We start from the raw sequence: 27,361 nt of genomic DNA on the forward strand, positions 1-27,361 counted from the left end.
AGTAGTGATACTTGACAATCTCAATGCAGTCTGGTCTGGACCTAAATAATTTGTTACAACCAGATACAATAGAGGGTGACCTCTTCCTTGCATGTAATCCATTTAAATATTGAGAGATCGCTCCACAGGAAAAGGGTTGGTAAGTGGACCTCATTATTTGTTTGATTATTTGTTTTCACCTGATTTAGAAATAATGTAAGGAATAAAATAATGCTTATTTAATTTTAAGAGGCAGCAAATAGACAACTGATAAACATGCTTCCTTGTTTCCACATTGGCGAATTTTTTATTTTATTTTTTTTAATTTATTTATTTATTTATTTTACTTGGATCTACCTGTAATTCACTGATTCACTCACATCTGTTTAAAAAAAATGCTCCATTGGGGGCACTATTCTGGGCTTCCGTATGTATTAAACTGCTTCTAAATTCAGAATAATAAGGGACTAAAATCAATTTCAAATATTCTTATGAAAATGTACAAACGTGCACCTATAAAGTACACAACAGGACCTTAAGACTACTGGTGTAATGTCACTTTTAAACATTTTAAAATATTTTTGGCTGCTGATCAAACATACATTTAATTGTACCTGGCTGACATTGTGGTAGTCTGACAAACTTGGAAGAGCCAAAGTACTTTTGCTCAGTAGCTAACAATGATGCCATGTCAAGCTCCCACCTGCTTCCAGTGCCAAGACTGAGTGATCATGTGACTTTACCCATCTCCTCCCGGGAGAGAAAGACTCCTTTGTGTGGTTCTGAATGCTATTCAGGGAAGAGACTACATCACTCTTCCAATGAGCCCAACCATGGGTTATCTGACCCAGAATCTCATCAGTCATAAAAACAAAATCGGTGAATGTTTGGCTCCCTCATTTCTTTCACTGTTGTGGGGGAATCTGGGCTCTGGACTGAGTCAAGCACCTGCATGCTGAAAGGATCCAAACAGAGAACAGATGCAGAAATACCTTTATGACGAAAACACTTCCACCTCCTCAAATCCAACTTCTGGCAGACTTTATATTCTTATACCCCTCAACCAGCTTTGAGCATTCATTCATTTCCTGCAGACATTTATCCAGTTCAGGGTTGCAGTGGGTCCAGAGCCTATCCAGAATCACTTGTCGCAAGGCAGGGACACAGCCTGGATTGGGTACCCGTCCATCGCAGGGCACCACACACTCACACATTAACTCACAACCCACACCGGTGGACAATTAGAGTAGGTCACTTACAAACATGCTCTTGAAACTTAGGAGGAAACCCATGCAGACTCAGGGAGAACACACTAAACTCCTCACAGTGACCTGAAGCAGAGCTCAAACCATCAACCCCGGACCCTGTACACTTCCTCCTGTTGTGCTACCTGTTAAGTAGATCAGTTCACTTATTACATTATACATCTTCTAACCCTTCCTGGAAATATGGCCTAGCTGTAATGACACAAGCAACGCTGCATGGGCTGGTGATAAAAATGTTTTTAATTAAAATTCCATAAAAGCATCATAGATGGTTTTAAATGGGACATATTCTACCCCTTTTTCCACGTGTGAACACAGCTCTTGGGTCTTAATGAAATGTCAGTGATGTGCTTTGTCTGAAAGAAAAAGAATAAAATAAAATAAAAAAACAGCACAGCAGACCTCTACCCCTTCAGACAGCCCTGTTCAGAGGGGCTGGTTTCAGCTTGTTACTTTAAATTCAGATGCGTTGCTTGCTGTCCACTCCAGCAAAAGCCTACTGCAGTGAAAAAATGTGGAGCACATGCTTTTTTTTTTCAGTGATTTCTGCTGTTTTCTTTGTTCACCATTCTCATTTTCACCAAATTTAATCAATATTTCTCTACACTCGTTGAGTTTATTTTTCTCCATTTAACCTCATTTGAGCTCTCACATAAGACAAGACCGGTAGTGTTATTATAGGGTGACCAGACGTCCTCTTTTACCCGGACATGCTCTCTTTTTTAGACTTAAAAAATGTCCGGCCGGAACTTCACAAACGTCCGGCATTTTGTTTTTCTCTGGCAGGGGTCGGCAACCCGCGGCTCTTTGATCCCTCTGATCCCTTGAACCTTTTGACAGCTGACTGCACGGCGCCAGTAAAATAATGACGGCACGCAGAGAGAGGACAGCATTGTTGTTTGGCGTTTTTTCCCCATTACTACAAGGACTCAAATAGACATTGAGTATTTTAATTAACCGTCAACCCAACGTCTTTTTTCTGTGTTAAAATGTTTTGTTGCATGCAGAAATGTTATTTCATTTTTCTGCAGTCGTTCATTAATTTCATAAATGTAACACAGTAGTTTTTTATACATAGCACAAAGGCAACAAAAAAAACCCTGTTACATGCAGTGTTATTTCATGTAAAATTTCAAAAAGGTTTTGTGGCTCCCAGTGATTTCTTTACTGTGTGAAACGGGTCCAAACGGCTCTTTGAGTGGTAAAGGTTGCCGCCCCGTTCTAAAGCTTACATAGAATTTCGAGAAGTTTCGTTCACAAACTAGTCCCGCCCTCCCCTACTCCGATTGGTTCGCTTGAGAAAGGGGCGTGGTGAAGTAGCCTAAAATCTTCTGACTGTAGAGCTACCGTTATTGATCGATAACCTTCTCTGTAAACATTTAATTGGTCAGTCTGCACGTCAGTAGTCCTTGTTTACGTCAGGCAACGTTACGTTTACGTTGAATTAAAAAAGAAACTACCATGTTTTGTGTAGCAAATAAAGGTGCAAATGACCTAAAAGCACATACAGGTTCAGCTAAGAATTACAACGGCAGCGAGGGGCGAGAGCTCATCACCCTACCTCCCCGCCTCCCCCCGGAGGCGTGTCCTCTTTTTCACCATCTCAGATCTGGTCACCCTAATAGATAAACTCACAGGAGGGAACAGGACTATCCTGTGTCCGCAAAATATAAGACGCAGCACAAAAATCAGAATGACTCTCTGGATTCCCTGTTAACTGACTGGACAGGCTCTTTTATTTATATTTTTTATTAATTTTATTTATTTGGAGTACAGGATCCATAAATTAATCAAAGTGAGTTATTTGTATGTATTGTTACATATTAAGTAGTTTAACTAGTTCTGCCTAAACTGCTTTCATTTTCCAGTCACATGAATAGTGTTGGTCAGGTCTCATTACTTCTAGTCACTAGCCTTAAATGAGTGTCACTTAAGCAGCATCCACACTCCTCTCGTCAAGGACAGTGTGTACAGTGTTTTAGAGCTGAAATATATGCCCAACTAATGCTTTAAATTAGATACTACACACGTTTCTTCTCAGGCAAACTTTACATTGTTCCTCCAGAATCAGAACCGAAATGTTCCTTGTCTTTTAATAAACGATACTGAAAGACAGAGAAAATGAAGGCACACGTTTCTAAGAGTAGCACCTTCTTCCATATGCATCAAATGCCTCAAGGCAAGAGCAGAAAATGCATTACATCCAAATACTCAGAAGATACTCATAAAACAAACCTCAGAGCCAGCATGGAGAGGAATTTTTATGACTAAGGAAAATAAACCCACCAGTTACACATAGGAAGAGAATTGGCAAAAAACAATGGGCTGTTAAAAGTTATGTTTGCAAGATCACAGCTATATTGTCCATTGAAATTCCTTATAAAACTAAGTGTTCATACAATATCCTTAATGAAAACAACACTACTCTCTTCACTACTTCAGCCCGTGACAGTATTTTGTAAGCCAGCCCTCTTCTTACATTTTTAATCATAGCAAGAAATACCACGCATGACTGGTTATGTAAGAGACTACATTCAAGGAAAGAATAAAAAGACACATCCCATTTATATATATAAAACTTTGCTATGGACCTATTAAAAGATTAACACAAAGAGCAAAAAACATAAAATAAACAAGGGCTTGTAATTTACATGATTGTATCGTCTGTTTATTTTTTCTTCCTCAGCTCAGTTTCTCCAGCACCCTCCAGTCACTGGAGTGTCCCAACATCTGGAAGTCCTGTGAAGAGCCAGATTCAGAAGAGGCAGTTCATACATTTCACTGCTTTACTGCCATAGTCCACACATTCTGGGCCGATGCATTCGCAGCATGCGTTGTGGAACCAGCGGTATTTTGAGCCCCCCATTGATTCGCAGTACTGCTTACACTGACGAATCGACACACAGTCATCAAAATACACCACTGTGCACATGTTGTCTGAGGGAACAAAAAAAAGAGAGATCAGGAGAATATATAAACAATTAGGAAAACTAATAAACATAATTTTGGATTTTAAAATTAGTCAAATTCTATGGAAACACTCTTCTTCTTTATTACGGAGACAGGCAATGAGTGTACTGACAATATCCACAGCACTACATCCTCATTTTAATGTTATTTTACAGTATATTACAAGTGCATAAACTAATCCTTGATTTGATGTAGTTAATGATTTGCCTGAATTAGTTTTGAAATCAGCAGCTATGGCAAAGTCTATTATTGCATTAACAAAAAAAACATTCATTCATTCATTATCTGTAACCCTTATCCAGTTCAGGGTCACGGTGGGTCCAGAGACTACCTGGAATCATTGGGCGCAAGGTGGGAATACACCCTGGAGGGGGCGCCAGTCCTTCACAGGGCAACACAGACATACACACATACCTACGGACACTTTTGAGTCGCCAATCCACCTGCAACGTGTGTTTTTGGACTGTGGGAGGAAACCGGAGCACCCGGAGGAAACACACCACACTCCTCACAGACAGTCACCCGGAGCAGGAATTGAACCCACAACCTCCAGGCCCCTGGAGCTGTGTGACACTACCTGCTGCGCCACCGTGCCGCCCACCAAAAAATTAATTAAAATAAATAAATAAAATAAAATTATCAATTAACCTTATATTGTGCCATCCTAATCAGAATGTTCCTTTGAATAAAAAAAGTAAAAAAAAAGGGAGTGAGTGCAGGAGGTGGTTTGGTTAAAAAATATCAGATGTACAATAAACCACGGTGTTATGTAAGAATCTGCTCCGTTTCACCACCTCGAGCAGAAGCACCTGGTTTAATACGAGGAAAATCAAAAATTTAGAAGAGTTCAAGAGCCAATGAGCTCTGACCCCAACTGATAAACTACTCTCACTCAGCACAGCAACTATTCTGTATTTGTTTTGTTATTTATTGTGAAGCTTTATAGTTACTTTTTGTATAATTGCTTATGTTTACTGTTTATATGCACACACTCAATCTTCTGTGCTTTGGATATGGTAGATTTATATGCTACATTATTATTATTTTGGGTGGCACGGTGGTGCAGCAGGTAGTGTCGCAGTCACAAAGCTCCAGGGACCTGGAGGTTGTGGGTTCGATTCCCGCTCCGGGTGACTGTCTGTGAGGAATTGGTGTGTTGTCCCCGTGGGTTTCCTCTGCGTGCTCCAGTTCCCTCCCGCGGTCCAAAAACACACGTTGGTAGTGTGTATTGGAGACTCCAAAGTGTCCGTAGGTGTGAGTGTGTGTGTGTGTCTGTGTTGCCCTGTGAAGGACTGGCGCCCCCTCCAGGGTGTATTCCCGCCTTGCGCCCAATGATTCCAGGTAGGCTCTGGACCCACTGCGACCCTGAATTGGATAAGGGTTACAGATAATGAATGAATTATTATTATTTTTTAATACAAAATCAGAATCTTGGTAAGTTACTGTTGTTTACAGAGTTGTCACTTCTGAATGATTGAAACTGTTATCTGTTATAAAATATTTTAATAAAGAAAACCATATAATAGTATTAATAGATATTACATATATTAAATATAATAGTAAAACAACATTTTGTTGCAGTAGTGTGTTTTTGAATTTAATAAAAGTATTTTTCAGTGTTTTGCCATATCACCAAAAACTGTATCACCAAAATACCCTGAATTATTGTAATATTATTTAAGGGCCTCATCGCCACCCCTACTACGCTCCCTTTCATTGGCAGTCTGATTAATAAGGCAGATGAGGTGCAGGTTCACTGCCAATAGTACAGCAACGGGCTCCAGAGCTAATGCAGCATGTGAACATGAGAGGCACCGAACCACTTTGAAATTCAAAACATCTAAAGATAAGGAGATAAAGGTGTGTGTATAAAACAGCAGGTCTAACCTGGGCTGTTATCATAGCTGGCATGGATACTGTTGCCAGGAAGAGATATGTTCTGGTGCTGGTCCTCCATAGTCTCTAAGAAGGACACCAGGTTCTCATGGTAAGAGAGCTCCTCAGCCACAGGAAACGACACCACCATCATGTTGATGGGGGCTTCTCCTTCAGTGAGTGCTCTGAAGAGTGAGGGGATGGGTCTGTAGAGCTCCTCCACTGTGCTCTTGGAGGTGGCGGGCGTGTCGCTGTAGTTCTTCGGGTTGCACATGCCTGAGAGGTAACAGGACAAAGCAAACACAGCTGTGATTAAAAACAGAGATGTACCCTCAAACAAGAAGAGTAGGAGCAGCATGAGGTGCATTCAAACAGTGAGACATTCAAAACATGCAGCTGGTTACAACATCCATATTTTCTCAAAGGAGTAAGAGAAAGAACAAAACAATAGACAAGCTTCCCACCATATAACTAAGTTAATAAAGCAGTTGAAAAGAAATAGGATAGCACTGGCATATTTTACTAAGGATTAGGTTACTAGACTTTTGCAACAGCAAGGATGAACATTTCTACCATGGGGTTTCCCCACAGTGAAGTGCAGCTAGAGAAAACATGGAGTCAATCCCAAAAACATTCCTCTGAAAATTGCTAGGTGCGTGACCATCATGGAACAAGCAAGTTCCATAAATATGTCAGGGAGAAAAACATTTTTAGAGGACATTATTTATAAAGAAAGGACTGACTTCTCATTCTGCAGTGAATTCAATTGGAACTAGACATTTTGTTCTGAACCTAGAACCAAATAGCTCCTTATTCCTGGGTGATATTTTGTTCTGGGTTCAGACAGCAGGCTCACACTCACCTACACAGTCACAACATTCCTCCCACAGAGTGCCCAGACACAGCATACACTCCTTACAGCACGAGCAGTTACCATCTGATGGCCGACACTGGCACAGCTCCTGTCAATCAAAACAAGGTTTGATTTTTCTGTTATAGAACATGTCAGTTGGGTGTTGTTTATGTGACTAGAATCATGTGTGAAATAAGCAGCCTTCGTGGCTGAGCATTTGTGGCTTGCAACTGCAAAGACTGTCTCTAAAAGGCGAAATCAGACAGCCAGTCTTTCATACATCACAAACCTAAAGAACATATCCAATAAACATGTGGGATAGGGGTTATGATGCGGGGACTAAATGGGTGGCATGGTGGTGTAGCAGGTTGTGTCGCAGTCACACAGCTCCAGGGACCTGAAGGTTGTCGGTTTGATTCCCACTCCGGGTGACTGTCTGTGAGGAGTGTGGTGTGTTCTCCCTGTGTCCGCGTGGGTTTCCTCTGGGTGCTCCTGTTTCCTCCCACAGCCCAAAAACACACGTTTGTAGGTGGATTGGTGACTCAAAAGTGTGTGTGGTTTGCCCAGTGAAGGACTGGTGCCCACTCCAGGGTGTATTCCCGCCTTGCGCCTAATGATTCCAGGTTACAGAAAATGAATTAATGACTGAACTAAATGCTTATTCATAGTTCTACAAGCTGAAGGTGCAGAGTTACATCCAACCTTTTAAGGCCTTAAATGAATGTTTGTTCTTAGTATTAACTACTAAACACGTTTTCTGATGAACAGAGTACGGTTTTAGGTGCATCACTGATGACCAAATGGATTTTAAAAGTCATGAGATAAAACTAAACACAACACAGCTCTCAGGTCAAAAACCTGAACAGTACAGTAAGACTGAGCTCACCTCATATCACGTTTCTTAATTTAGCTTGCAGTGTGCTTACAAGGCTGATTTCATCATGCTTCCTATTGTGTGTTAGAACCTAACACTTCATCCAGCTATGAACTGACTGAATACACAGCCTCAACTATAAGCTTCCTTCACAATCTGAGTGACAGCGGATATGTGAACAGTGAACAACAGCTAAAATTATGCTGGAGGCATGGACACACAGCAATGAATTTACAGCCTACCATCTGTAAATATTTTACAGTTCATAAATTTCATAATAACACCTTTAACGTTTTCCAAAAATCCCAGCTGCTCTTCACAGGAGTAAAATGTAGGTTGTGGCCCTTTTTCCAGTAAAGTTACCATATTTTGTTTTTAATAATACAAAGATTTGTTGTGACTAATGAAGCACACTGATCAGCCATAACATTAAAAAAAATACCTCCTTGTTCCTAACTCAGTGCCCATTTTATGAGTTCCACTAGCCAAACAAGCCCTCTGCAGTTCTACAATTACAGACTGCATTCCATTGGTTGCTCTACAAACTTTATATAAACAAGGGTTGTACAAACATTCATTCATTCATTATCTGTAACCCTTATCCAGTTCAGGGTCGCGGTGGGTCCAGAGCCTACCTGGAATCATTGGGCGCAAGGCGGGAATACACCCTGGAGGGGGCGCCAGTCCTTCACAGGGCAACACACACATTCACTCACACTCTCACACCTACGGACACTTTTGAGTCGCCAATCCACCTACCAACGTGTGTTTTTGGACTGTGGGAGGAAACCCATGCAGACACAGGGAGAACACACCACACTCTTTACAGACAGTCACGCAGAGCAGTACTCGAACCCACAACCTCCAGGTTACTGGAGCTGTGTGACTGTGACACTACCTGCTGCTCCACTGTGACGCCGTGTAGAAACATGAGATAGTTTCAAAATGTTATGGTATTATACATCTGAATTAGTCAATGTATTTGTCAGTTGTCTTTAAACAGCAGAAAATGAATCTGTTTTTTTTCCATTGTAGTCCTCAACTTGCTTTAAAATCCAAATATCCAGTTTGGAAGTTGATTATCCAAAAACACCAGTATATAAATAGACAGACAATTTTCTTGGAAATAAAAACACAAAAATCTGACTCAGGCAAATAATTGACATGTTCAAAGAAACCATGCGTTTTCAAAGGAATAAAATGTATTCATTTTTATAATCCACAGCTCAAATGGCCTCCATTTGTTCCTCATTTTGTTATTAATTTGTTATATTCCGTAAGATTCTGCAAACTTTTGAAAAGAAATTCCTTCATGTTTTCTTAACCAAGTGAAGTATTTTCACTGTAATTATTTTTGAAACACTGATGTGATCATTAACGTTGGTGCACTGGGCGAACCTGGTCCGCGTTGGCTGACGTTAATTAAGTATGAGTACATGCTCGTAGATTCTGTAGAACAGCACTAAGCTGATACTAATGGATTGTGAGTGTCGCCATCTTTTAAGTGAATTGCACTTAGCTGATCCTGATGAAGTGTGAGTGTTGTGAATCTGAAGTGCACTGCGCAACCTCAAGCTGCCTTCAGAACAGCAGGAGGAGCTCTAAGTAGAGTTCACATTCCAGATGTGCACACTGACGCGGAAAAAAAAAAACCAGTCTCACCTCCACCATGAACAACAGAGGACCTGGATAAGTCTGGCCTTTCCAGCATACTGAATATCACTACAGCCGTTTAAAACTAAAACACTTTTGTGCACTCGGTTCACACAGATTACACCTGCAGGTTTTCTGAAAATGAAGGAATCATTTTGGGAATATTTCTCTTTTAACATTAGCTCAGAGAAACAAAGCATAACTAACCAGATTTAACAGACGTAAATAGCTTGATAAGATCATCTGCAGCTGGATTTTAAAAAAAAGCAAGATTTTATCTTTGGCAGTCTGAAGGAACACACTATAAACATGATGTAGTCATGCAAAATGGCTCCATAAATTTTAGATTGAAGCTTTTATTGCCACAGGCTGCAATCCCAGGCTTCCATAATATGGGGAAATCATTTGCACAGCCACAGTACTAAACCACAAGCAATTAAAACAACTGAATGCAGTTCTAAAAATAAAATATGAACCAGGGCTGACAGAAAAGCTCAGATAATGTGTTATATGGAACTTACCTGGATCAGACACTTGCTGACATCACTGGCACATAAGGCTTTATTACAGGCAGCAGAAAAAGAAAGAAAAGACAAGAGGAGCAGCAGTGCAGAGAAGAGGGAGACGTGTGCCTGGGTGGGCTGCATCCCGCCACGGACAAACCTCCTCCAGCCTGGGTCAACTGAGGAAGTAGCACAAGCACCAGAAACTTCTTTAAATCATTTGTACCCATTGGCATTTTAAAGAAAAGTGGCTTTGATTAAAGTGTACAAGTTTGCAGCCAATCAGCAGAATGTAGAATGGGAATATGTGGGGGAGGGGCTTTAAAAGTTTTTTGTGAAATGGACATTGATGCAAACTGTTCATTCTCATTTAAAAGCAGCCCAGTTATGTAAAATAAGCTTGAATTCTCTGTTTATGTGAGGTCACAGAAATCAACACATTTGTGTTGAGTTAGTTCTCCCCTATCATCCACAGAAAGCTTATGCCAAGTATAATCTTTGTCTAGTCCACAGATCAGAAAAACTTCACTTTATTTACACTAGACTCAACGTCATTGTTTATATCAGCACCATTTGCTATATGTATGGTTACACTGTGTCATGACACCCACAAGCACTGAGAATGAGCCACCACCCAAATCATACTTTTCTGTGGTGGTCCTGACTTTTGAAAATCAGCATGAAAATAAGTCTAATTAGACTTTCTAGTTAATGAAGTATGCAGTGTGACGAATGGACTACTGGGGGGGGGGGGGGTGGACGACTACTGACCTGCAGACTGACCAATTAAATGTTTACAGAGAAGGTTATCGACCAATAACGGTAGCTCTACAGTCAGACCGTCCAATCCGAAGACTTTAGACTACTTCACCACGCCCCCTTCTCACTCAAGCGAACCAATCGGAGTAGGGGAGGGCGGGACTAGTTTATGAACGAAACGCTTCTCGAAGTTCTATGTAAACTCTAGAAAAACAAAAACGTTTGTGAAATTCCGCCCGGACATTTTTTTTAAGTCTAAAAAAGAGGACATGTCCGAGTAAAAGAGGACGTCTGGTCACCCTAGTTTAAACTAAAAACACAGAGCTTGTGTCTGGAAATGAGCTCAGAAGCAAGAAAACAAACTGTGCAAGTGACATCACAACCACTACCTCAGTGTCAACTAAAATGCAGCCTTACTGCAACACGTCCAGTTTCCATTTCGGTGGAAATAATAGCAAACCTAGGCCTAAAAATTTAAATAACAATCAGAAAACCCGCATTAAGATGTTTTTCCAAAATGGTTGAGCCCTGAAATGGGCCCTTTAACACTCAGGTGAGAGGAGACAGCCAACAGACTCTTATTGTTATGCTAATGAGGGCAACACCATCAAAGCGGCGGACTGCAGTTTTTCCTAATGGAGCAGCTAGGTGGAAAAAAGGTGGAAAACTTCCTAAAATGTCTTTTTAGAGGAGAGAACTCGTGTTTAACATAGGAATGACGTATTATTTGGTGAAAGAAGACAATAAAGCGTTTGTATACTTTGAGGCGAACTTCAAAATGGCATCTCGAGGAGAGGAAACATTACCACATGTGAAAAAGATAACAGACCACACTTCCCGCCTTCAGTGTTATGTTAATGAGTGAGTGAAAAGCAGAGCTCGCTTTGGTTAAACCTACGCAGGCCTTTGGCAGAACATCTAAAGAGAGTTGAGATCTAATTTCAATATAATTCCTTTCTCATGTTCGAGAGTCTGAGCCGAACAAGTCCTGTTCTCTCCTTTGGAGATAGTTCATCTTCATTACAAACAATGCTCTCTTACCTTTTAAAAACCCCTATTCTTTCTGTAACAGGCGCAGAGAGAGTGACCACACGCTGCCCACCTTCCTTCATGGGAAGAAAAGGAGCAGAAGAGAAAGGAGAGAAACTCCCTTGTTCGCTCTGTTGTTTCAAAATATGCGACCAAACAAGACCATCACAGAATTAAAAAGAGGCGCTTAAAACTTACCGTCTCCAAAAACGAGGTCTCCGTGGCGTTTGGGAAAGACTTTGAGCTGGGGTCTCCGTGTTTACTCCAACTTTTTTCTATGTAATTTAGTCAGTCTCTCTCTCTATCCCTATCTCTTCACAAAGCGAGGCAACAGCAGGAGTTCGTCTTAAAGGGACACACACACTCACAGATACAGTTTTGCATCACACAAACCTCATAAATACAAACGCCCACACACCACCCCCTAATGTTATAATATCACACTGACCGCCCCTACTTTGGCCAATACATTTTTGTAGTAAAACTAATTATATTTAATTTACATTTCAATCTTTATTCTCAATTGCATTTTTTTTCTATAAATGTTCCAATACACTCATGGTACAAATTCCTAAAACTAGCTTTTGCATCCAGTTGACTGTCTGTGAGGAGTTAGTGTGTTCTACCCGTGTCCGCGTGGGTTTCCTCCGGGTGACTGTCTGTGAGGAGTTAGTGTGTTCTACCCGTGTCCGCCTGGGTTTCCTCCGGGTGACTGTCTGTGAGGAGTGTGGTGTGTTCTCCCTGTGTCCGCGTGGGTTTCCTCCGGGTGACTGTCTGTGAGGAGTTGATGTGTTCTCCCCGTGTCCGCGTGGGTTTCCTCCGGGTGACTGTCTGTGAGGAGTTGGTGTGTTCTCCCCGTGTCTGCGTGGGTTTCCTCCGGGTGACTGTGAGGAGTTGGTGTGTTCTCCCTGTGTCCGCGTGGGTTTCCTCCGGGTGCTCCGGTTTCCTCCTACAGTCCAAAAACACACGTTGTAGGTGGATTGGCAACTCATAAGTGTCCGTAGGTGTGAGTGAATGTGTGTGTGTGTCTGTGTTGCCCTGTGAAGGACTGGTGCCCCCTCCAGGGTGTATTCCTGCCTTGCGCCCAATGATTCCAGGTAGAATCTGAACCCACCGCGACTCTGAACTGGATAAGCGCTTACAGATAATGAATGAATAAATGAATGAATTAATGTGTGTGTGTGTGTGTGTGTGTGTATGTGTGTGTAAAAAAATAGGTGTGTAAAAATAAGGCCACTGTGTTTCCAAGAAAACAACTCCCTCAGTACCTGTGGATCTATGAATATGTAATTAGTCTACACCTCTCTCTCCACCCACACCTCCACCCCTGCCCTGTACTTTGACAGGATTGGTTCCTTATTCCATTATGTTGGAAACCGTTGCTGTCTGTATCTGCCCATTTGGAGGCTGTTTGGGACAAAAAAAAAAAAAACCCAGGAAATTCTCAACCATGGAAATGACTGCTTATTCATGGTACATGTTCTTTGTGTATAAACACCACCTGGACATTTTAAACACTTTATTTTCACCGGAGATTGTCTTTCAATGTGAGTGTAGTATACAAGTTATAATTTATTAACAATTTATAATACAATTCAAAAACAGTGGGAGTGAACAGCACTGTCTGCCTGCTACAATCAAGTGATCAAGTGGTCTTTAGCAAGGCACCCTAACCACCTACTGCTCCCTGGGCACTGGGGATGGCTGCTCCAGGTTTGTGTGTGAGATTCACCACAAATGTATCAAGACCTGTAGAATTAGATATGTGTCAAAAGTGTTTTAGTACAGAGCACGTCTAAAGGCTGAAATGGGAAGGTGAACTTAGACTGAAGACTTTGGGGAGGAGTTCAGAGTGGCTTATGAATGCGTATGAAGCCTGACCACCGTTGGATAGAGGAATACGAGAAAAGGTTGGAGACAGGGTGGAGGTGGGAACATTTGTTTGATACGGAAATGACATGAGTTTGCAGGGTATATATAGGGCTGAGAGAAGGAGTTTGGGTGTGATCCTACTCACAAAATTATGTTATTACATAACTTCAAAAAGTGTTAATGTTCATTCATTCATTATCTGTAAGCACTTATCCAGTTCAGGGTCGCGGTGGGTACAGAGCCCACCTGGAATCATTGGGGGCAAGGCGGGAATACACCCTGGAGGGGGTGCCAGTCCTTCACAGGGTGACACAGACACACACACATTCACGGACACTTTTGAGTCACCAATCCACCTACCAACGTGTGTTTTTGGACTGTGGGAGGAAACCGGAGCACCCGGAGGAAACCCACACGGACACGGGGAGAACACAAAAACTCCTCACAGACAGTCACCCGGAGCGGGAATCGAACCCACAACTTCCAGGTCCCTGGAGCTGTGTGACTGCGACACTACCTGCTGCACCACCATGCCACCCACTACCTCTTCAATTAGAATAAAATTTAGAGTGGATGCACTAATAGCATTTTTGTTTAGCCAAGAGAAGAACCCTGATCTAATTAGATCAAACAGCAAAAGTGTTAGGAGTCCAAGGCAGCAGATTCAATCCTGTAATAATACTTATGATAAATTAAAAAATTAAAATCTAATGTTGCATCAGGTAGAATTCCAGCCACACATCTCCAGGGGCCTGGGCTATTGTGTTCAAGCCTCACTTTGTGTGACTTTCTGTGAGGAGTGTGGTGTGTTCTCCCTGTGTCTGCGTGGGTTTCCTCTGTGTGCTCCGGTTTTCTCCCATGGTCCAAAAACACGTGTTGGTAGGTGGACTGGCGACCACAGGTGTTAGTGTCCATAGGTGTTAGTGTGTGAGTGAATATGTGAGTTTGTGTTGCACTGTGACAGACAATAGCACCCTCCATGGTGTCTTCCAGGGTTTCACAATTTAGCAAAAATGTTAATTTAAAATAGCAGTATTGGGCTGGTGGATAAACATGTATAAGATTGTGGGACATAGTTGCAATCAAAATCTCATATCTCCGTATTTGTCATTTCATTTTTTATCATAATTTGAAACCTCCGATCATCATTTTCAGTGTGTAGTAAATTATGAATAACAACGAACCAATGAAAATTGTCCAAATTTACATAAATCCTCAGCATATTAAATTAAATAGAAAATTAAGGATATTTATTTCTTTCTGCTGTGAAATCTAAAGGTTTGTTCTGGCAGTGAAACTAAAATAAACAAAAATCCTATATATGTAATTATGAGTACATAACACTACAATAACTTGGAGTATCTGAGTGATGTGAGAAGGCAGTGTTATGCAGAGGAGTGGATGAATTACGGTGTTCTGACAAGTGGGGTAGCCATGGCCTTGAGGTTAGAAAAGCGCAAACTTGAGGTCAGAGGGTCACCAGTTCAATTCCTGGGACCTGCAAGAGAAAATTAATTCACGGCCAAAGTGCCCTTGAGTAAGGCACCTAACCCCCAAACTGCTCACCAGGCTCTGAGGTGCCCACTGCTCCGGTTGTGTGTGTGTTCACTGCCCCTCGTGTGTGAAGAATTGCTCACTAGGCCATCAAGGTGTAATAAAGATGAACAATTACTCAGAGAAAAGGTCTAGTTTCCAAGGAAAAACCTTCAAACAGAGAAACTGATCACCAGCTGTATCCCTTGTCAGTCATCTACTCCACAATCAGACCACCAGCCTTTACAAATGTCAGAATTACCACAAGGACCATAGCAGAATATCTTGGTAGACTTTTGTGGTCCACTTCCTTCAGGAGAACATCTCCTTGTCATTTTAGATGACTTCTCTAGATTTCCCTTTAAAGAAATGATATCTACCTCTGCACGTAAGGTGATACCTCTCATGGACAAAGTATTCTCTCATGAGGATTCCACAGGAAGTAATATCAGACAATGGTCTGCCATTCTCTGGTCATGAATGTGCAGCTTTTACAACTCACCTTGGCATCCACCACCGCAAAATAACCCCATACTGGCCACAAGCCAACTCTTAAGTGGAGAGACTCACTGAATAAGGTAGCAACACTTGAATGAATACTATGGAAACAGAAACTACAGCCATTCCTGAGGAATTACAGAGCGACACATCACCAGACCACTGCGATCTCCTCTGCTGAGCTATTCTATGACAGGCCTATGCTTTACTTCAACACACAGATGTTCTCAAAAAGAAGGGGATGAAAACATATGCAGACAACAGACGACATGCTGCTCACTCTGAGTATAGAATGACGAGAGTGGTGACCTCTTTTGATTCAAACCCTTACAAAGCCACAGAGGTGAAGCGCACCATCATTATGATGCAAAGGATTGGACACATGGTCACACTTCAAACAATTGTGGTACAACCCTGAAATTTTGCCAACATCACATGACTCTGACAGTAATAATGATGATAATGATGTCATTGGTGTATCTCTGCAAAAACAGCTGTGCCATCAAATTCCATCAGAAATTTCACCCCAGACTGTAAGAAGATGAGAGGCAGATCAGAAGAATATCTCAGAGGTTAAGAGACTAAATGATTAAGTCTTAAAAAAACAATTCATGGACATAATAACATGCGCACAAGCACAATACTCACATGTCGATAAAGTTTAAAAGTTTAAAAAAAGTGTTTCAAGGCTATGTTAACGTGGTAAAATAAAATTTAAATGTTTTTTTTAAAGAAAGGAAATGCTACATTTAAAATAACGAGTTCTTAATTCATGTCCAAAGAAAGCTAAACATCCACCCATTATCTGTAACCCTTATCCAGTTCAGGGTCACGGTGGGTCCAGAGCCTACCTGGGCACCAGTCCTTCACAGGGCAACACAGACACACACATTCACTCACACCTACAGACACTTTTGAGTCACAAATCCACCTACCAACGTGTGTTTTTGGACTAAGGGAGGAAACCGGAGCACCCGGAGGAAACCCACACGGACACAGGGAGAACACACCAACTCCTCACAGACAGTCACCCGGAGCGGGAATCAAACCCACAACCTCCAGGTCCCTGGAGCTGTGTGACTGCGACACCTACCTGCTGCGCCACCGTGCCACCCTGAAAGCTAAACAGTTTGAGGAAATTTTATCTATAAAGAAAGGGAGAGATGTAAAATAACTTTAAGACGATACTTTAAGACGTGAAAAGGCAGCGTTAAGCAGAGTGAGTGAGTGAATTCTGGCTATCACCAATGGTGCTTTGTACTGTTCAGTTTGAGTCAGTACACATTCAGTTTAAAAGATAATGTCTTGGGGTTGTTCCATATGATGAATTTTCATGTGATCAATGGCAGATCAATGCGAGTCACGTGTTCCCAGAGAGACCCCTCTCTGAAGAAGAGTGGCATTGGCAACATCATCAACTTGGACAAGTTTATAGACAGCTACACCCTGTTTGACACTTGCTCTGTCGTTGGAAACATCCTTTCCAGCAAGGTGGTCTGTGATGAGGATGGCTCTAAGTGCTATGCTATTGTCCACTTTGAGACTCTTGAGGCTGCAGAGCAAACCATCAGGAAACTGAATAGTATGTTCCTCAATGACTGCAAAGTGTGCATTGAGCACCTCAAAACTCTGAAGAAACGTGAGGCCGAAAGAGAAGTCAAAGCAAAGCTGTTTATCAGTGTTTTCATCAAAAACTCTGGAGCAGACATAAACTATTCCAGACTGGAGGAGGCTTTGGAGGGTGATGACCAATGAAATTGGAAAATCCAAGGGCTTTGGTTTGTCAACTTTGAGAAGCATGAGCGTGCACAAAGGGCTGTGGAGGAATTTAATGGGGCCGAATTAAATGAAAGGCAGATTTACGTAGAAAGATCCCTGAAGAAAAGTGAGAGGGTATCAGTACTCAAGCACACATTTGAGTATACTACAGAAGATCACAAGACCAGAATCCATGGGGTCAACTTCTATGTTAAAAATGTGGATGATGAATGTCTACAAAAGGAGTTTCCTCCATTCAGGATTATCACCAGCGCTAAAGTGATGAAGGATGGAGACCGTGGATTTGTGTCTTTTTTCTTCCTTGGAGAATGCCACCAAGACCTTGATTGAGATGAAGGGAAGAATCATGGCTTGTATGTTGCCGTGGCTCAAACCAAAGAGGAGCACAAGGCCCACCTTAACATGCACTTTATGCAAAGGATCAAAAACTCCTGCCCCATTCCCCATCCTACCCCCAACTGCTTCCCTCCTGCCCTGCAATTTGGACACATCATAACTGCCGTCCCCTGTGCTCGGAACGCCAGTGGTCACTTGGTGCAGCTCCACTCCAACACACACTGGATCACACAAAGCGTGGGTCAAAAGCACTTTCAGACCATTTTCAATGAAGTTCACCTACAAAATCTCTGGTGTGTCACCCTCTCCAACTTTAAGGTTTCACAAATGAAAACCTTGATCAGTCAGTGCTAGACCAGCTGTTGGTAGAGCTCCCGTAATCAAAGAGCTACAGAACAATTGTTCGCCAAGACTGAAACCTAAGCACGAGGACAAAAAGACACAGGTAAAGTTCCCCTGTCTGTGGACCATATGTCCACCCTAGTCCATTCATTCATTCATTATCTGTAACTGTTATCCAGTTCAGGGTCATGGTGGGTCCAGAGGCTACCTGAAATCTTTGGGTGCAAGGCAGGAATACACCCTGGAGGGGGCGCCAGTCCTTCACAGGGCAACACACACTCACACCGAGTGTGAGGTAGTGTCGCAGTCACACAGCTCCAGGGGCCTGGAGGTTGTGGGTTCGGTTCCTGCTCCGGGTGACTGTCTGTGAGGAGTTGGTGTGTTCTCCCCGTGTCGGCATGGGTTTCCTCCAGGTGCTCCGGTTTCCTCCCACAGTCCAAAAACACACGTTGGTAGGTGGACTGGCGACTCAAAAGTGTCCGTAGGTGTGAGTGTATGAGTGAATGTGTGTGTGTCTGTGTTGCCCTGTGAAGGACTGGCGCCCCCTCCAGGGTGTATTCCCGCCTTGCGCCCAATGATTCCAAGTAGACTCTGGACCCACCGCGACCCTGAACTGGATAAGGGTTACAGATAATGAATGAATGAATACATGAGATTTTGCACCAGTGTGCCGTACATTAGAAGGGTCAGGAGACTCTAACTGCCTCCATATTGGCCATCGCTCTGTGATCGTCTGTATCCTCTCGTCCAAAACATTCATCCTACCAGACCATCAAAGATCACTGGCCTGCTGCTGGAGCTGGACAAGTCAGAGATTCTCCATCTGCTAGAACCTGCTGAAGCTCTACACTCTATGGTAGAAGAAGCAGTGGCAGTTCTCCCGTCCTATCAGGAGGAGAAGCAGATGCTTGAGAAGCATGTTCTTCCCCGGTTTAGGACATACTCCCCACACAAGCAGAGGAAATCTCCAGCCTTCTGCTGGAGATGGAATATTCAGAGATACTACACTTGCTGAAGACTCCTAAGGCCCTACAATTAAATGTAGAACAAATTATAGTCGTTCTCCAGAAGCACCAGACAAAAGAAGCTGCCCTGGAACATATAAACAGCTCTGCAGTTCCTTCTGTGAAAGAAGAAACTCAGCAATAACAAATGTATTTGAAAAAAAATTAAATGGGCTTCTCTTTTCTTGATCATTAAAGAGTAAACATTGCTAATGTTTCTTTACTTCTGCTCCTCAGATCACACACAGCGTGAAGGATAGTTGTTTATTTTACTCCTGTGGGCTTCAGACCCACTGCAAACCTGATCAGGAGGAAGTTTTTTTTACAAAAAAATTATCAAAATAAAATAAGGTCATTCATTCATAAAAATAACACATTCATTCATGGTCTGTAAGCGCTCATCCAGTTCAGGGTCACCAATTCACATACCAACGTGTGTTTTTGGACTGTGTGAGGAAACCAGAGCACTCCCCATGGAGGAGAACACCAAACTCCTCAGAGTCACCCGGAGCAGGACTCCTGGAGGTTCCTGGAGCTGTGTGACTGCGACACTAAATTAGCGTTATGTTTTTGGACTGAAAGAAAGAAAACGGAAGACTACATCGTTGTTATTATACTTTATTACCAGTGTGAAAATATGGAAGTGGATGTATGTGCTGTTAGATTGAGTACGAGTGGAAATGGGCTACACCATGTACAGGTTATGAAAATGCTGTAAATATGCTTTGATTTATATTGTTTGTTTTGTTGCAACTAATCATCATTTATAAATTAAATAGACACCTATGCAGAGTGGTCACGACTCTTAAACTCAACAACTGTTATATGAGGTTTGTCAGACGTATGTTTAAGAAAACTCTGAGCTTCAAGGACAAATTTTATGATGGAAACAAATCAATAAAATGTTGGTGTGATCTAGAATCAGCATTTCTACTATAAAAATTCTTTCTAAAAATCAAATCTACGTCATTCTAGTGAAGTAATATATCTCAGATATGTAAGGGCTTTTTATTTGGAAGAGGTCAGGACACTGAAGAAATCTGTCACAGGCAGGTTCGCCTCTGCATCTGTATCACAGAAACTAGGAGGGACGAAGGACATGGGGTCCAGGATGCCAAGAAGCTGGTTGAAGAAGCTGAGATTTATAAAAGGAACAGAATTATGTGAGTATTCAGACAGGGAGGATTCATTATTAAAATGTTAGAATTAAAAAGTGGAAAGAAATTCCTACTAACCCCACGGTCAACCACCCAAATTCCTTAGTGTGGACCACAGCGGAGACTGGCAGGCAGGTGTAGTCCGTGAAGGTGAGAAGGTACTTTGCTGAAAAAGAGCACAACAGGTCCTTCTTTCAGCTTACGTCTTATATTAATATCTTAAATTATTCTAGTATTTTATTTCTTTGCTCTGGGATTTACTCTGTGACCTGAAGTCACAAATCTTTCATTTTTCTTGTTCCATTTTCACAAGAGCACGGTGCTTAGTGGTGAGCACGTTCGCCTCTCAGCGCTGGGATCTTGGGTTCAAGTCCCATCTGGGTGGAGTTTCCATGTTCTCCCTGTGTCTGTGTGGGTTTCCTCCAGGGTCTCCAGTTTCCTCCCACAGTCAAAACATGGAAGGTAGGTGAATTGGCTTCTCTTATAACTGTCCTGGTGTTTGAGTGAATGTGTGTGTGCCAAGATATGGACTGGCGCTCTGTCCTGAGTGAAACCCTAGTGCCCGATGCAGTCCTCCAGGTGGACGGTCGTTCCTGGTCGAGAGTACACTGTGCACGTTTGGCTGCCGCTTTTCACCAGTGTGTGTGTGGATTGAGTGTTCTGAGCGTTCTGAGCAGTGTGGATTGTAAAGCGTCCTTGGGTATCTAGAAAGGCACCATATAAGTGTAAGTAAGTTTTTGCAACCTAATTTCCATACATATGTGTTTACTTGGAAGCTTTTTGATTAAAAATAGCAAAGAAAATGTTAACATTTTAGTGAGTAACATAGTGAGTACTGCCCACTACTCACTCACTCACACACTCATGTTTAATAACATACTCCACAAAGGGCATTACAGGTACATACTAATATAGATATACAAACAGTGATCTATTTCAAGTGTTTATTTATTTAAATGTTGTTGATTAATATTGTAATGCATCTATATAATGAGTTTCACTTTCTGAACTGAATTAGTGAAATACATTTTTCATTCATTCATACAGTCATCCATTATCCCTTATCCAGTTCAGGGTCGCGGTGGGTCCGGAATCATTGGACGCAAGGCGGAATACACCCTGGAGGGGGCGCCAGTCCTTCACAGGACAACACAGACACACACACATTCATGAGTCGCCAATCCACCTACCAACGTGTGTATTTGGACTGTGGGAGGAAACCGGAGCGGAAACCCACGCGGACACAGGGAGAACACACCACACTCCTCACAGACAGTCACCCGGAGGAAACCCACGCAGACACAGGGAGAACACACCACACTCCTCACAGACAGTCACCCGGAGGAAACCCACGCAGACACAGGGAGAACACACCACACTCCTCACAGACAGTCACCCGGAGGAAACCCACGCAAACACAGGGAGAACACACCACACTCCTCACAGACAGTCACCCGGAGCAGGAATCAAACCCACAACCTCCAGGCCCATGGAGCTGTGTGACTGCGACACTACCTGCTGCGCCACCGTGCTGCCCGAAATACATTTTTGAAGGTGTTTATTGAGATGGACTTGTAAATCCATAATTCAATTGCTTTGCATTCACAACAACATCAATATTAGTTACACTTAACAACATTTTATTTATTAATTATTTTTCCCCAATTTTTCATGAGATCCTATCACAGTAGCAACTTGAGTTCTAAAAATATGTGAAAAATGAAAAGTCTGAAAAACAATTTCAAGATTTTGTTGCAACAGTAAAACATTTTTAGATTTTTTTTTAAATGTACATGTTAAAAATATACACTGAGTGTGCTAACACCCACCAGTGGGCTCCTTTATCACAGGACAATTTTTAAACACCTGGCATTCCTACCTGCTATATCTGTCTCCTCTCCTTCCCAGCTGGTGACCTGCAGACCCATTTGAGGGATGGACGAAGTTCCCAAAATGACTTCCCCCAGAAATTTTGCATTTGTTGGAATCCGCATGGGATGGAAGGTGCTTTTCAGCTTATATTTCTTACAGGTGGATTTGGTGGAGTCAATCTCATAAACAAATCCCTGCAAAGCAAAGATTCCTGTTTTCATGCCACAAGCATGAGCAGTAGATATACAATATGTATCCAAGATTCACTAAAGAGTACAATAAGAGGTAGAGAGAGAGAGAGAGAGAGAGAGAGAGAGAGAGAGAGAGAGAGAAATAGTGGCAGTGGTTGTACATTACCTGTTTGAAATGCATGAGTAGGTCTATGGAAAAGGGCTTGTTGTTAAATGACCCTTCATCTTTGAAACGAATCTGCTCACTCACAGCATCATACGCATACTGTCCAAAGGACCTGAAGGTGCCATCTTTCCCAGTCTACAGAAACACAGAACAATCAGACAGAAATAAAGGATGTAATTTATCACAGGTATTGGTGTAATAGAAAAATCGACTGCTCTACACACAGCAAACTGGTATTTGATTATCATTTTATGCAGGAACAGTATGCAGAGCAACAAGGAGTTCTTAGGTAGGCCTCATGCAGTAATAATTTTCAGTTATTTAAATGTAACTCACTATTCCCAGGCTTCCAACCAACAGTGGAGGTGTCGCTGAAATCAAAGATGTTAGATAATCTCAAATGAATAACAATGTCCTGAAATAAATTCGACTATTGTACAATTACCTCTACCTAACTCTCAGTTGTTTTAGATGAATATTTACCACATCGAGGAGGCTGTGCACAGGCATTCAGTGCCAGGCATGAACAGAAGGAGAACAAAATAAGGAGCTTCATGTTGAAGAAACTGAGGGTGTCCTAACACAAGTCTCTCTTATATATGAGAAAACAGGTGAGACTTTCATTGTTTCATTCACATGGGTGGGCCAGAGCAAAGGCAATGCACACGTCTAAATGCCATTGTATTAAAAAGTGATAAGGAATGTAAATATACCTGGTTATGCATTTTTGATAAAGCAAATGCATTAATCATCAGTGAAGTAGCATTGAACTTGGCTAACAGAGATAGCACTTTAATTACAAAGAACAGTGTGGCACTTAGGTAAATTAAATGTAGAATTAAATGTAGTTGCACTGACACTGAAGTATTATTATATTTATGAATCATATTATTGATTGGAATAACTTCAATAATTAATTATGCCAGAAGAGAACCAGCACTAATCCAACAATCTAACTGAATGTAATTTTAAACAGAATAATTCATTTATTCATTATCTGTATCCGCTTATCTAGTTCAGGGTCGCGGTGGGTCTGGAGCCTACAATCAATGGGCGCTAGGCAGGAACACAATCACACTTTTGAGTCGCCAGTCCACCTACCAATGTGTGTTTTTGGACCGTGGGAGGAAACCGGAGCACCCAGAGGAAACCCATGCAGACACAGGGAGAACACACCAACTCCTCACAGACAGTCACTCAGAGTGGGACTTGGACCCACAACCATGGAGCTGTGTGACTGCGACACTACCTGCTGCACCACCGTACCACCCTACATACTGTCTGAAAATTAATAAATGCCCTACAGCAATATACAAGGTTAGAAGAGTCATGCTCAGGACTAAGAAGCAAAGTACAATCTGAGCCTTCACTTACATAACAATGCATGTGGAGTTAGTCAGCTACTCTTTCAGTCACTGTGTTGTCCACTCCCTTGTGTACTGTATGCATTGAGTACATATCTTTATCTGTTCCACATTTTCTGGATTACAAATGTTTTTGACTTGACTTTGACAAATGTAGTGATATAGCACAGCTGACAATAAGCATGTGGATTGGAATAAGCTACATGTATTAAAACTAAACTTAATCAAAGTTAAACAGTGTGAAAAACTAAATTAGGTCTATTTTCTGACAAGTTTCTCTCAACACTGTTTTAGGGGAAAAGAGGATTTTCTGTAAAATGTGTGTGTTTTGTTAATACAAAGAAAGGTCTTCTAATGTTGTCATTGAGTAAATGTATTAAAATTCAAACATTTCACTTTTTTATTTGTCGCAACTTTTTTTAGTTTTTTTTTTAATCAAAATGTTTATTTTGTGCATACTTATATAATACAGTCAAGTTGGTCAGTGGCGGCACAGTGGTGCAGCAGGTAGTGTCGCAGTCACACAGCTCCAGGGACCTGGAGGTTGTGGGTTTGATTCCCGCTCCGGGTGACTGTCTGTGAGGAGTGTGGTGTGTTCTCCCTGTGTCCATGTGGGTTTCCTCCGGGTGACTGTCTGTGAGGAGTTTGGTGTGTTCTCCCTGTGTCCGCGTGGGTTTCCTCCGGGTGACTGTCTGTGAGGAGTGTGGTGTGTTCTCCCTGTGTCCGCGTGGGTTTCCTCCGGGTGCTCCGGTTTCCTCCCACAGTCCAAAAACACACGTTGGTAGGTGGATTGGTGACTCAAAAAGTGTCCATAGGTGTGAATGGGCGAGTGTGTGTTGCCCTGTGAAGGACTGGCGCCCCCTCCAGGGTGTATTCCCGCCTTGCGCCCAATGATTCCAGGTAGGCTCTGGACCCACCGCGACCCTGAACTGGATAATGGTTACAGATAATGAATGAAAAACAATGTACTTTTTTTGATAATTTTATCTATTAATAGAGAGTCAGGAGGATTAACAAAATCCCAGATTTTCTTTTTTTTTCATTCTACAAAAAATACCCAACAATGTGGGGCTCCCCCTCTTTGTGTGTCCTGTTTCCTTCTACAGTTAATTGGTTGTTAATTGGTTGTTCTAAAAGTGTTCATAGATGTGAATCTGTGAGTTGCACAGTGATGGACTGGTGCCCCTTCCAGAGGGTGAACCTCTATGCCCAGTGATTCCAGGTAGGCTCTGGACCCACTGTGACTCTAAACAGGGCAAAAAAAAAAACAGGAATGAAGGAAAACATAGTAAAACAAATCACAGATAATTGATGTTTTGATATTGGTCCACTGTAGTGAAAAGGGGCATTTCCAGAAAGAAATGTAAGAAAAAATGGGAAAATGTTGGTGCAAGTTAACAGCAAACCTGTCACTTTTTGTACTACTCTCAAATTGATACTAAATGTGATATTATGGATCAATAAACCCAGATAGAAGTGACATTTTAGCCCAAATGTGGCATATCTACCACTCTCTTAAGGCCCACCTTTGGCCTTGAATGACAAGGTTGCCTCAGGTTGAATCTGGCTGCCTTGACTCAGCCACAAGTCCATTGTATATGGCCCAGATATCAGGTGTGTTGTGGAACAAATCTGTGCTAAATCAATATTTGACTAACGTCTATCCCACAAAACACGTGCTGTAAACCAATTCAAACCTAGCTAATATTTGGCCTTCATACAGCCCACACAACACCAGCAAGTGCCATAACTGCGTTGTAAGTTCCAAAAATGAGACAGATTTGGCCAAAACATATCTGCTATCTGGGATGTAATTCACCTTGTTTAAGAGAAACAGCACTGTGTATAAAGTTCTTTGAGTTATGAGAGTCAGAAATGATGTGCAGTCTGAGCTTTTTGTGTAAACCACACTGCGAAAGGACACAGAGCTTGGCAGAGGCCTCTTTCTAATTTGATATACTCTGTATTTGATAGTTTGTTATGGTATTTGATATGGAGGTGTCTTATTCTTAGATAACACAGGATTGAGTTTGTCGCAGTAACCAACAAGTTGATATGGGGTATACGTTTAGTTTTACTACATATATATGAGTATGTAAAGATAACTAGGGAAATGTGAACAATGTTAATGATGTAGGCTAATTTTGCATTTAATGACATAAACATTTTAATAGTCATCTCATATAAGAAGATAAATATCTACCCTGAGATGTTTAAAATCAATAAACACAGGGGCAGAATCCAGGAGGCGTATTGAACTAGCAATGGGAGAAAGTCATAACACAAACTAAGGCAAATCTAAATAAATGTTTATACCTTCTTAGGGATCAACCTAAGACTGCATTTTAATTTCTCTATTCACAATGTCTTTCACATTTACTGTGTTTAGAGAAGGTTCTGGTTATGTTCCACTCTCATCTCTCACCAGACTACAGTACAGAAGTTCAGTCTCTTTGGTCGTGGATGGATAAAATTTAGGAAAAATGCTCAACATATATCTGTCACTCAGTTGTACTGGACTTCCATCGTAACTAAAGTCACTGTCTGTCTGTGCTGAGGAAAAACACCACCACAAGATGACACTACTTCCACCATACTGTTTAAATGACATTTCCTGAGACAGGACTAGTGTTTTCTAATACTAAAACCTTCTTTTGTAAACACTACTTTATAAACCATATTTACAAATAAACAACACTGCATTTTAAGCCCTTTTTAATTTATAGGAGTTTTCAAACACTTAATTGTATATTTTAAGAATGATAATGAATGCTCAGTTTTTAAAAGGCCAATAATTTTATTCATATATTTATTTTGCATTTTTGATAAGTTAAATGTACTCTGCAAACACACTTAAAGTCTATAGTTAAATATAAAATATACAGTTTACAGTTTAATATACAGTTAACACACTTTATACAGGACATGTGATTAGAAATCATTTTTTTGTGATGGAATGAAAATACATAACAGAAGTACAAGCATACGTATTTATCGCCTATTCTGTTGATCTCTGACCATTCAGATCTGACTGATTCAGTCTAACCTGCTTTATTCATGAAGCAAAAACTAGGCAGCCAATTACAAAAGAGGTCATTTACATATATCAAATATGCTTTGAAATTAAAGCACCCTTTTTAATATTTTTATAAAAAAATAAAAAGTTTGGAGCAATGCTATAAAACAAAATAATTTTGACTGTTTTTCATACAAAAATGGAACAAAGGAAAAATAATTAAATTGAAGAAAAATGCAAAAGCTAATTCTGTAGTTATTTAATTTTGCTAACAGTTAACATCATCAAAATAGATACTGCTCTTTTCTTGTCTTTTCTCTGTACAGGTACTGTGGCCACATTCACAACAACACTGACAACACTTTTCTGTTCCCACAAATGACACTAATGGTGTGGTGAAACATGAACTAAGTTAATACAATACAACCTCCTACTGGCTGATAACTTTTCTTCATTTATTAATATTTTTTC

The 27,361-nt window shown here is 41.4% G+C and overlaps 2 protein-coding genes and 1 pseudogene across 3 annotated transcripts; 1 reads left to right on the top strand and 2 right to left on the bottom strand.

Annotated features, from left to right (window-relative positions):
- Positions 1 to 1,556: 1,556 nt before the first annotated feature.
- twsg1b (twisted gastrulation BMP signaling modulator 1b) lies at positions 1,557 to 12,418 on the bottom strand. Of its 2 annotated transcripts, XM_066683489.1 has the most exons (6): positions 12,387 to 12,418; positions 11,959 to 12,105; positions 9,991 to 10,151; positions 6,952 to 7,051; positions 6,102 to 6,365; positions 1,557 to 4,181 (listed from the first exon to the last, which is right to left on the bottom strand). In XM_066683489.1, the coding sequence occupies exons 3-6, from the start codon at positions 10,114 to 10,116 to the stop codon at positions 4,000 to 4,002; spliced, it is 672 nt and encodes a 223-aa protein (XP_066539586.1). In that variant the 5' UTR covers positions 10,117 to 10,151; positions 11,959 to 12,105; positions 12,387 to 12,418; the 3' UTR covers positions 1,557 to 3,999. The 2 variants fall into 2 exon arrangements, with proteins under 2 accessions (XP_066539586.1, XP_066539587.1); XM_066683490.1 differs by lacking the exon at positions 12,387 to 12,418 and having other exon boundaries at positions 11,959 to 12,108.
- Positions 12,419 to 16,986: 4,568 nt separating this feature from the next.
- On the top strand, positions 16,987 to 19,135 carry LOC136708045 (polyadenylate-binding protein 1A-like; annotated as a pseudogene).
- A 997-nt stretch (positions 19,136 to 20,132) lies between these two features.
- LOC136708046 (ependymin-like) lies at positions 20,133 to 23,066 on the bottom strand. The gene is made up of 6 exons (XM_066682307.1): positions 22,994 to 23,066; positions 22,847 to 22,881; positions 22,511 to 22,645; positions 22,161 to 22,347; positions 20,360 to 20,447; positions 20,133 to 20,259 (listed from the first exon to the last, which is right to left on the bottom strand). Exons 1-6 carry the CDS (start codon positions 23,064 to 23,066, stop codon positions 20,133 to 20,135), a joined length of 645 nt encoding a protein of 214 aa, XP_066538404.1.
- Positions 23,067 to 27,361: the final 4,295 nt, after the last annotated feature.

Source organism: Hoplias malabaricus, chromosome 10 (genome assembly GCF_029633855.1).
Source record: "Hoplias malabaricus isolate fHopMal1 chromosome 10, fHopMal1.hap1, whole genome shotgun sequence".
Classification (NCBI taxonomy): Eukaryota; Metazoa; Chordata; class Actinopteri; order Characiformes; family Erythrinidae; genus Hoplias; species Hoplias malabaricus.